The sequence below is a fragment of the Emys orbicularis genome, chromosome 12 (assembly GCF_028017835.1).
Source record: "Emys orbicularis isolate rEmyOrb1 chromosome 12, rEmyOrb1.hap1, whole genome shotgun sequence".
Taxonomy (NCBI): Eukaryota; Metazoa; Chordata; order Testudines; family Emydidae; genus Emys; species Emys orbicularis.
Genome location: NC_088694.1, coordinates 25478368 through 25490099, shown reverse-complemented (window position 1 = coordinate 25490099; position 11732 = coordinate 25478368). Strand labels below are relative to the sequence as shown.

General features: G+C 49.0%; 1 protein-coding gene across 1 annotated transcript in view; it reads right to left on the bottom strand.

Moving 5' to 3' along the window:
• Nucleotides 1-309: 309 nt before the first annotated feature.
• Nucleotides 310-11732, bottom strand: part of EPB41L1 (erythrocyte membrane protein band 4.1 like 1) — a 59038-nt gene continuing 47615 nt past the window's right edge. The window contains exons 16-23 of the mRNA XM_065414538.1: nucleotides 10867-11265; nucleotides 8894-9004; nucleotides 7750-7830; nucleotides 7370-7432; nucleotides 5743-5838; nucleotides 4685-4765; nucleotides 1481-1597; nucleotides 310-330 (exon numbers count right to left, since the gene is read on the bottom strand). Coding sequence (XP_065270610.1) covers nucleotides 310-330; nucleotides 1481-1597; nucleotides 4685-4765; nucleotides 5743-5838; nucleotides 7370-7432; nucleotides 7750-7830; nucleotides 8894-9004; nucleotides 10867-11265 — 969 coding nt within the window. The remainder of the gene's footprint in view (nucleotides 331-1480; nucleotides 1598-4684; nucleotides 4766-5742; nucleotides 5839-7369; nucleotides 7433-7749; nucleotides 7831-8893; nucleotides 9005-10866; nucleotides 11266-11732) is intronic.

Sequence of the window (11732 nt, the reverse complement as noted above, 5' to 3'; positions counted from 1 at the left end):
TTTTCCTTACTATTTCTATTGTGATGAAAGCTTACGAGCTGCTTAGGTGCAAAAACAAACAAAACCCAAACATTTTAAACCTGACAGATCTTGGTTCCAGCTATCTCTGGTATCTGTGCCAATGTCTCTGGACATCTGGCCAAATTCATCTCAGATACATGTCCTCTGAAGCTGACAGGGTCACATCAGGGTTGCATTTGGCCCATTGCGTCTATTTACAATAGAGTCTGTCTGTTTCATTTATGAGCTCAGGATGCCTGTTTAACGGATGACTAACACATGAAATGGGATACTACGAACATCCATTTTTCAAAATTCCAACCTCCAGCCCTGAAATTTAAAGCAAGATTATTTAGATCAATCAGAAATAGAAAGAAAAACAAAAAGCAGAGCCATGTTTTCAGGAGGGCTCCAGAAATGCCTGGAGTTTGTGAGAGTGCACCGGCCTGCGCATGCAAAATACATGCTTTAGCACTGGCATATGGACATTTAGAAGGAGGCAACTTGGGGAACTGGGCAGGTTTTAAAAAAAGCAATTAAAAAAAATTATTCCTGATGAACGTAGTGCTGGTGAGTGGTAGCAGGCTGGCAGAACCTGAAGACTAAAGTCCTCACTTTACCCACAGAACGGGCACTTGCAATACAGCGCTCAGTCAGTCCATGCTGAGCCCGATAACAAGGAGGACAATGGTAGTGGTGGGTTTGGTGATGTGGTCACAGGTCTTCTCACAGCAATCAGATGGTAAAAGCTCTCTGGGCCATTCCCAGGCCTCTGGACAGGACAGTCCAGTCTCCTGGAGCATACACAGATATCCCTCTCCAGTTGCAAATGTGGGTTCTTAGAATATGCAAATGGGCTCGGTCACAAACATGGCCATTTTTGGAAGCCCTTTGCAAACCTATCCCATAGTGTTTAAGACGGAAGATGAGTGAAACACCACACACCGGGGAAACGATTAAGAGAACTGACAAAGGGTTCTTAGGAAGGAAATCTGAGGGTACTTGGAAGTAAGGAGGGGCTGTGCAAGAAGAAATGGGATAAACCCTGGGCCCCGAGATAAGGCCTTTGGAACAGTCATTGTGACAACCCTAGATAAAGAACACTGAACACATGGTGCTGCTCACAGAACTGCTTTGCAAGTAGCCAGGATAATTGGGCAGCAAAGCAGTCCCCGTAGCCCGTCTCAGAGGCTGCTCTAGGAGCAGCCTTTTAAAAAGTTGTTCGTGGCTCTGATCTACACTATTTCCTACTGTAACTACAATATGAGAGAGGCTCTGCCTGTATCATCACTTACGCATCATAGCTGTGAGGGGTTCCCTGCCTGTATTGTTGTCAATGAATTACATCTGTGAAGGACTTCCTGCTTGTACCATTTATCAATTCTAGCATATTGCACCTATGGAGGATGCCCTGCCTGCACTGTAACCTATATATATTGTACCCATGAGAGAGGCTCTACCTTGTAACTTCTATACATACCTGAGGTTTCTTGTCCCTTTCCTCTGGAGATGGTTCTGTTTCTCTATATACCACAGCTTTGGTTACCAGCATGTCAGGGTGCTGTAGTTTTGCCTCTTTGATTGCCAAAGCTAATGCCTGTAAACCAGAACAATGTCAGAGTATTTACCACAATGTCAGTTACATCTTTTGTTAATAGCCAAGATTAGCATTACTTCTGGAGCAAGCCACAAGCATGTCAGAAAATGGGCCCAGGGCATTTGAAACTACTCATGGCTAAGGTTGGGCACGTAAGGAACTGGGTTTGGATTGAATTCTCAAGAAGCTTAACCATCCCTGCGAACCCAAAGACAGAGATTCAAAGCTGAATCTGTGGGTAATGACCTGCCAGCACATCTTGCCTACTAGCTGACCAAGGATTTGTAAAACCCTAGGATGTCCTATTCATCATTCTTTGCTGGACTTATTTTCTGTAGAATCATAGTGATAGAAGGGACCAAGGGTCATCTAGTCTAACTCTCTGCCAAGATGCAGGATTTGTCGTGTCTAAATCATCCAAGACAGATGGTGATCCAGCCTCCTTTTGAAAACCTCCAGTGAAAGAGTTTCCACAACCTCCCTAGACAGTCTGTTCCACTGTCCCACTGTTCTTACAGTTAGGAAGGTTTTCCTGAAATTTAATCTAAGTCTACTACGCTGTAGTTTGAACCCATTGCATCTTGTCCTGCTCTCTGTGGTAAGAAAAAACAACTTTTCTCCATCTTTTTTATGGCAGCCTTTCAAGTATTTGAAGACCGATACCATGTCCCCCCTTAATCTCTTTTCCAAACTAAACATACCCAGTTCCTTCAGCCTTTGCTCATATAGCTGCATTCCATCCCTTTGATCATCTTTGTTGCTCACCTCTGGATCCTTCCCAGTTTCTCTACATCCTTTTTATACACTGATGACCAAAACTGGACACAGTACTCCAGCCGAGGCCTAATCAGCACTGAGCAAAGTGGTACCATCACCTCCCCTGACTTGCATGCTATGCCTCAGTTAATACAACCTACAACTGCATCCCATTGCTGACTCACGTTGAGGTTGTGATCCACCACAACTCCCAGATCCTTCTCAGCAGTGCTGCTGCCAAGCCAGTTATCCCCCATTCTGTATTTGTGCGTTTGGTTTTTCTTCCCTAAGTGTAGCACCTTACACTTGTCTTTGTTGGATTCATTTTGTTGTCTATAGCTCAGTTCTCCAATTTATCAAGATCCCTCTGAATTTTAGCTCAATCCTCTAAAGTGTTGACAACCCCTTTAGCTTTGTGTCATCTGCAAATTTCATCAGGATGTTCTCTATTCCTACATCCAGGTCATTCATAAAGATGTTAAACCAAACCAGACCCAGAAGAGATCCCTGTGGAACCCCACTTGAGATTTCCCTCCAATCTGACATGTTTCCATTAATAGTTACTCTTTGTTTGCAGTTGTTTAACTAATTATGTATCCACTTAATGGTAGTTCTGCCAAGCCTGCATTTCTCCAGAATGTCATGTGGGACTGTGTCAAAAGCCTTGCTGAAGTCCAGGTATATTATGTCCACCGCATTCCCCTTATCCACCAAACCAGTTACCCTGTTAAAGAAGGAAATCAAACTGGTTTGGCATGATTTGTTCTTGGTAAATCCATGCCGGCTGCTAGTAATCACCACTTCATCCTCCAGGTATTCGCAAATTGAATGTTTTATACATTACTCTAGTAGCTTCCAAGGTATTGAGGTCAGGCTGACTGGTCTATAGTTTCCCAGCTCCTCCTTTCCCTTTCCATGGGCACTATGTTAGCTATTCTCCAGTCTTCCAGGACCTCTCCTATCATCCATGAGTTTGCAAATATTATTGCCAGATTTCTTCAGCTAGAGATGCAGAACATCTGAGTCTTCATCACTGAACTCTTAGCAGAGGAACTTCAGCAATTCTTTGTGTTAAGCTAATATTTTAGATTCTGCTCCTTTTAAGAGAACTTTGTTTTTACATTTAGTTTTTTCTGTACTTTGTATTGTTGAGATTTTCTTAATGGTATTATAAAATAAAGTAAGGAAGCGTGTCCTGGACCAGTGCCTGGAACCCGGCTCTTCTGTCCAAGAGACTTGTGTCACCCTCTGCTACTCATTCACAAAGAGAGAGCGCTTCAACACGACGAATACATTCACTGGAAGCACTTGGAGTGTGATGGGCTACAGCGAAACTCCATAGAGAAGAAGATGGAAGGTCCAGGTTTGCTCTAGAGAGTGTTGCAATGCGCAAATGACAACTCCAGCTATAAGAACACTCTGCTTGTAAAAGAAAAAGAAAAGAAATCAAACCTATTTGACTCTAAGAGTGTCTACAGTGCAGCCGCAGGTATGCTTTATAGCTTGTGTAGACATACCCCTGCTCGCTGTACTCTAGCTAGCTTGCTAAACATAGCAGTGAGGATGCTGAGACGCGGGCTTCAGACTGGGCTGCACAAGCCCAACGGATCCCCCTGGGTACGTACTTGCTTGTACAGCCAGCACTGAAGCCTCTGCGGTCACATCCTCACTGCTATATTCAGTGATCTGGCTAGAGTACAGCTAGGGCACGTACCATTCGCACCCGCGGCTGCAGTGTGGACGTATCCTTCGAGGATTCCACAGTCTGGCTCCTTGTCTGAATTTAATCCTTGTTTTGGATTTCTTTTTTATTGTGCTTGGCTTACGCGTTCAATCCACTCCCTCCTTTGGTGGTTAGAGTGTAATCTCAATTACAGCTATGCCACCCCAGCGGCCAGCCTGTGTTCACTGTCCAAACAGCTAGCTACACCTGAGAAGAGCAAGCATGTGCTGTTTCCTCGTTACTTAAAGCAACACTGGTGGGAGACTCTAGACTGGAAGATGCTACTGGCCAGCATAAATCAAACGACCATGTTGTTTTGATTGTAGGCCCAAATGGGGTAGCACCTTTCACGTCACTTGCTCAGGGCACAGATAGGCTTTGCTGTGAGTGCAGAGCTTGCTGTACCCCTATATCACCTCCACCCCAGTTGATCCCCTCCTCCACACCCTGGTGTGAATGATCCATTCAGGGAAGCAAGCACTTCCCAGTGATAGCTGGGCTGTGGACGGACTTGCTTTCCCAGCAGAGTAGGAAACGAGTGCAGGAAAGAGTCACCATTGAAGGTCCCCTAACAGTACTGAATGGCCTCCCACAGGTTTCCCTCCTACCTGGTCTTGATCCACATCTTCATCTCCCGTAATAATGATCCGCTTCTCTATTCTGGTCTCTGCAAACCCTCCTTTCACAGTCTGAAATGGAAAAGGGGGCAGGATGAGTCCACAGACTGGATGATTCTCACGCACTAGACAGGTGGCTGCCTTGAAGGCTGCTCAAGCTTCAGCTAGTGGAGAACAGAGCAGTCTGATTGCTTGGTGGGTAGGGCCAAAGGGAACATATTGCGCCAGTGCTCCACAGACTGCACTGGCTTCCTGTTTACTTGGGGATGCAGTTCAAGGCATTGAAGTTGATCCTTAAAGCCTTCCATGGTTTGCGTCCTACGTTAGCTGCTGAATTTGAGATCCCACCTTCCCTGTGTGTCACTCCAAGAGCTGAGGTCAGCTGATGTGTTTTTGCCCCAGTATCGGGCACCTGTGTGGGTGGTTTTCCCTGGAGGGCTCTTGGGTTTGGAAATAGCTCTCTTCATTGGTTTGGCATTAGGTGTGGTAGGTGAGATTTTCAAAAGTGCTCAGCACCGACCTAACTCTGCTCCCAATTAAATCAGGGGGAGCTGGGGCAATGCCGAGCAATTTAGAAATCCAACCCAACTCAGAACATTTCTCTCTGCCTCACTGGTAAAATCCCCCCCTTTCCTAGTAGATCGGATTTGTCCCTGGTGTGTATAAATATATGACATGCACACTGCGAACTGCCTTCCTTCCTGAAATGTAGGACACAGTCACAAATGGCAGAAACACATTGGCCCAAATTCACCCCGATGCTACTGGCCCCAATGAAGTGGAACCCACTTATACCAATGCTGAAAGTGCCCCATTTACTTTAAATGGTAAAGGACTCTTGCATGTTCAGTTGCTATGTAAATGGCGTCAGTCATGGGCCACTATGGGATGATGCGTTTGCTGTTTCCAATTCGTGTACATTACAATTTGGTGTACAAGTCCTTCCTCTCCCAACGGAAGCTGTTTTCTTAAGGAACCCACAGCCTGCCCACAAGGTATTATGTTTTGATGATGTCCCACTCCTGACTTTGTACCTTTGTCATTCTTACCTTGGTAACGTGGGTAGTGGTGGAGGTGGAGAGGGTTTCTGCAGTGGCACCAAATATGCTGGTGAGAACTTCCTTCCCAGCAGAGCTGCTGGTGATCTACAGAACACGCAAGGAACATCCGTCAACAGGACCAACGGCAATGGAGCCCTTGTCAGTAATGCCACTTCCCCTAATGCTATCAGTGTGGGGCTTGGGAGGATGCCAGAAAGCTTACAACTTCACGGTTCTCAGGAGAGATCATTCAAACCTCCCTATTCTTTCTTCATTCCTTTTCTCTCTTTCACTGTCTTCCAGGCCTGCTCCTAGGTTGGCTCTGTGCTGTGCTGTGGAGGTTGGGAGTTAGGGCTTGGATCACCCACCACCATGGCCTTTGTGCTTCTCATAGTCCTTCCACAAGGAGAGAGTGCAACCAAAGGGAGAGCTGTGCTAGCAGGGGCTGGCTGAGTCCAGCCCTGCCCTCCCTGTATGAGACTGGGAGCCAGCCCATGATGGGAGAGGAAGATAAAAAAAAGGAATGAAGAGAGAGAAGTGGGGCTCAGAGAGACAAGGCTATTACTCAGCCTGTCAGCCCATGAATTGCTGCTTGGCTGCCCTGCAGAGGGGTGAAGAGTTTGCCAGGCAAGAGAGAGGCTTACAACCGGTCTGAGTGTTTTTGTGGGGACAGGCTGTCATCTCCGGAGCAACCACAACAGCTGATGGAGCAGCAGAGAGGGCCCCTCCCAATGGGGAACACAATTCCATTCTATTGCATTTCTTTGGGGTCCTTTGTTTTATATCCAACTCCAAACACAGAAGAGTTAAGGACAGATGCAATTTTCCTCTGAGTGTATGGGCTGGATGCGTGTACCCCCTTCTCTGCTGCAGGCACCCCAAGTGTCTGTGCTTCTTTGGGATGTAGGCTCTGGTAAGTGACTGACCTGGAACAGGGGGCAGCATCGGGCCGGGCTTTACCCCGCCTAGTAGTAATCAAAGGGGGAAAGCAGTAAAACAGAAAGTGCTGCTCTAAGGGCCTGATCCTGCAAGGTGCTGAGTGCGCCCCGCAAATTGCTGACCATGGACATCGATGGAAGCCGAGCATCACCCCACAGGATTGAGCCCGAGAAGAGGGATCTGCAGCTGGTGCATGACATTGACCTCTTGCGGCTCCAAAGCCTTAGTGATATTGGACCAACCCCTGCATGCCGCTGCTCAAGCAGAGCTCCCCTGGAGTCAATGAGACCTTTGCCTGAGCGAGGAGTGAGCCTAGGGAGCTCTCCGGTCCCAATCTGTGTTCAATGTGTGTGCTTGTTCTGGACAGTAGAGAGTCACCAGGTGGAAGATTCCAGGCCCTGCCTTGCCCTGCATTCCTTAGGCAAGTGGGATGGCCAGCCTGTCCTCCCCTCCCGCTCCACAGAAATCTCTCAGCAAGGAGATGGTGCACTCCGGCCCCATGCTGGAGGAGGGTGTCTGCGCCCAGGAAAAGATAATGCAGCAGGTGCGTGAGCTACCAACTGAGGACAGCCTAAACCCTGAGCCAAGGGCCAACTCCAAGGGGTGGCATTTCACAGCCAGACAGCATCCCTGCAGCACCCCCAGGGCCTCTGTCCAGCACAGAAACCTGGGAAGTGGAAGCACCTTCTCAACTCACCGGAGATATGGAGCGAAGTTCGGTAGCGGGGCTCATTCCCTTCCCAGGCTTGGTACTGTGATCCTGGAGGAACAACATTACATTGGAGCTTTGGCATGGACACACGCAGGACAAACAGCTGGGAGGGGAGCATCAGAAACACGGGAGGTCTGTAGGCCTCTCCCTTCGTTTGCTGGCATCTTCAAATGGCCAGGGACAGAGTGCCCTTCCGTCCCTGTCCCCAATGGAACAGCGCCCCCTGCCAAGCCCCCCACCCAGCTCAGGGCCGCTCCCTCTCACTCAGCACCCAGGAATCAATCAATGAGGGAGGACGCAATTAGACACCGCCACCTGGGGACCCCAGGAGAAGATGGCCTGGCTCCGCAGAGGCACATGCTTACTGAGGTCACTGATATGCTTTCTGTGGTGACGATGTGGGACGTGGCTGTTGTCTCTTTTCCGCCCGTGGTGCCTCTGTCGACCTGCCAAGGGAAGGGGAGACCTGGTGAGTCCGCGCGGATACAGCCGGGGAGTTAGCCAGCTGGAAAGGAGCGCTTGGTCTGCTTTGTCTGCACTTGCTGACAGAACGTTAGTGCCCTGGAGCAGTGACGCACTGGGGGTAGGGAAGCCGTAGACAGGTCTTGAAGCTGCAGATGGGCAGTAACTAGCCTGGTGCGATGTGTTTAATGAACAGGAATGCAAACCACAGGTCTCTGTTATTTGCTCCCCACCAAGGCAGCCTCCTGTGGGAGGGGCACAGCAGTCAGAGAGCAATGCGCAGCAATGCTGCACACCAATTTAGGAGAGGACGTGAATCCCGTATTCAAGTGACGCGTGCGGAGGGGGGTGCGTGTGAGAGAGAAGTGCTGTGAGAAAAGTGTGAGAGAAAAGTTCTTTAAGAGCCAGGAGTGGGGTGGGGCCTTGATTTGACGTCTCTAGATAAGAAGAGGGTTCGTCAGTCTTTGCTCCGTCTAGTCTGTGGTCTCTGCTGAGGAAGGCCTACCATTTTAAAGGATTAAAAAGAAACCCCACAAAACTGACCAGCACATTTTAAAAACCTCACCTGATCTAATGGTATGTCTATACTACCACGGCTAAGCTATGGCGCTGTAGCTGGGCCCATAGCATTGTAGTGTAGACGCTACATCACCAGAAGAGGTTTTTCCATTAATGTAGTGAATCCACCTCTCCGAAAGGTGGTAGCAAGGTCTAGCCATGTCTGTACCAGTGGTTAGGTTGACCTAACTACGTCCCACAGGGCATGACATTTTTCACAACCCTGAGCAATGTCGCTAGGGTTTTAGGTGTAGATCAGGCCCCAGAAATGAATCCTATATGTGTGGCCAGGGGTCTCCAACCCCCGAGGGGTGAGAGGAAGAACCTGTTTGGTTTGCTTTTATTTCCCCTGCAGTCTGGGGATTTTGTTAACTCCAGAATGAGGCTCCACAGAAAGCATGGTGGTGCCAAGCTGCTGGCTCTCGCACTTTTTGAATGGCAGTGCCGTGCTGCGGAGTAAAACTCAGCAAGTGCAAAGGAGCAAGTCACCTGTGTTGTTTCCGCCGTGGTGACTCTGTGGTGCACGGAGACCTCTGGTTCCGCCTTCTTCGTGCCAGTCACCGAGCTGACAGTCACAGCCTCTGTTTTCAGAACGGATGACTGCAGAGGGAACACAGCAAGTCAGCAACAGATTGCGTGAAACTGCGTTGGTTCCTGGGGTTCGGTTAAAAATGCAATAGCATCTTAGTGTGTATTGAATTGCACCTCTTTCCCTAAGCTGCACATGTTAGTACCCGCCTCCTGCAGTCCATGGACCAAGTAACACTGCTGGGAAGAGCTGTGGGTGCTAGGAGGCCCGGGCTGCATTTGCAAGGTCACTGTCTTGGGTAACTGTAGGCCTCTTTACACTGAGAAAAAAACAGCACAGACCAGCGTCGCCCATAATGCACACAGACACTGTGCAGGCTTCCCCACACAATTAGCCAGTGCACCCCAATCCCGAGCTGATGCTCATTCAGCAGGCCTTCTCCTGAGCAGGCTGCAAAGCGTCTCCTGGTTTGTGACAAACAGCCACTCGAGATTGGAATGAGACCCACCAAACTCATTGCACTGGTGGCCTAGGGAAGCTTTGTAATGATGGATTAGGTTCACCCATGTGGGTGCGTGGAGCCAGCCTGACCCTCAGGGAGGCAGGGCAGAGGAGGACTAACTCTGAGGGGCAGAAACATGTGACCAGCACCTGCCCATCCAGCTGGAACCCTGCTGGTGAAGGTTGCTCAGGGGATGTGCTGATCCAGCACTCACCCAGTTGCCCTGGCCATGCCCCTGAGCTCATTTTATGGGCTGTGCTGGTCTCTGCAGGCCATCCTGGCAGAGGGGAGGGTGCAGTCACTTCCCCACCTCTGCCAGCTGTATCCCGGTGCGGTACTGGGGTGAATTCGAGGCCCAGGTCTCTGGGATGTATTCTCTGAGCACAGGCTTCAGCTCAAACACCCTGAGGATGCCTGTGGGGATGTTGGTTTAATTTCTTGGCCTTGACCCTGCTTGAGTTTGGTCCTAACATTTGGCTCTGCAGGGACCTGGTGTGAATTTCCTCATGGGGAAGGGCTTGAGGGGGGCGCCACATGTCAGTTACACCAAATTGGAGCCTGGGCCCCGGTGGTGAAAAACAGCGACTCTATCAGGGTGCTATTCTAGGGGGACAAGGGCATTGGCCGAGGGGGCAGACCTCCCCTGATTTGAAAGGCAGGGAGTTTGGTTCTCTGGATAGCAGTGCCAATCTGCACAGAGTAAAATGTCCAACCTGCAGAAGACAGGAGGGACTTGGGAACACTGAAGGCCGGAAGACACAATCCATGGTAAGGAATTGAGGACTTGGACCCAGTTTCAGAATTGCAGAGAGCACAATGCTTCATTCACTGTGGTTCCGGCTCTGCCCTGTTCTCTTTGGCATTTGGACACCTTTAGTTTCTCCAGCAACTCCATGTGCAGTTTGTTTAGTGTGATCATATTATAACTACTCCCCTCACAGGAATCATCACAGACCTTTTTGCCATGTCCCACCAGCCCTTATGTAAGGTGCTTATCCCCCTTTATGACCACAGTACATGTTACTTCAACACGCATGCTATTTGTTAAATTCATGCAACACACAGGAACAGAGATTTGGGTTAAGAGAAACACACCACTCACCCGTGCATGCTGCTACAGTACAGGCATGGGGTAGCCAGCCAAACACAGTGAGTTAAGAGGACGACGGCTTTTTCAGCTAGATGCATGGACACACTTACACAATATAATCATGCACCTGGAGGAGTCGAAAACAGCATGCAAAACAGAGACAACATTCATTTGGGGAAAACAAACACTCCAGAGGATCTCTGGGTTGTCTGAAAGCTGGCATGCTCTTCCAAACAGATGCAAGGGGCATGCTGGTCAAGCAATGCCAGATGCCAAGACAGATAACACTGTGAGATGACGACACTGAAACACAAGTCTTGTGGCATGGCTCCCCATAGTACCTCAAAGTGGGACACTTCTGGGATATGGTGGGAGCCCTGCTCCCCTTCCTTGGCATCTTCTTCTTGGCCAGGAGCTGCTTTGTCAGTATCCTGGGAGGAAATCGCACCTTCAGCTTCCCTCTCACTCATGTCTTTATCGAGCTCAGGCAGACTTCTAGAGAAGTCTTCAAAGGCTGTGCTGTGGAAGTCGCCGATCATAGTGAAGTCTACCTCGGCTTCCAGGCTGGAGGTCGAGCTGACCGTGATGCTCGAGCACTTTCGCTCGATGGCCAGATGGTTGTCCTTCAGAAAGACTGAATCCCTCTCCTGGTCTTGCTCCTCATCCCCAGTGTCGCTCTCAGGAGCCCTGTGCCGAGGTGGCTTCGCTTTCTCCTCTGCGCCCTCCCTCGCTCCCGCTCTCTGAATGAGACACAATGGCGAAGAGAGGCTAAGACTGTAAATTCCAAAGGGCAGGCTAGGGCCAGCTAAGCCAACAGGAGAGAGGGAGGAGGCGGCTGGGAAAATGTCACAGAGGGGGATTCAAACACAACTCAAGCATGAAAACTGAAACTTTTGACAGCAGCAACTTTGCAGGGGAAATTTATTTGGTCTGATTTGCAGAGAGGAATTAGAAAAGAAATAATAATAATAATAATAATAATAATAATAAAGAAAAACAGTTCCAAAGAAATTCTCAGGCATGTCGTTGAACCTGATGGAAGCAGACGTGTGCAAAACAACAGGTATGTTAAGAGACATTTATAAACAGCTCAGACTGCAATTATGTGTCAGTAAGTTTGGCACCAAAACAAACAAGGAAGGGAAAGGGGGAGAGGATAGGATTTTGAATGAAAGAAAAGAAAAAAGCTCCATCAGCTGCATGTATT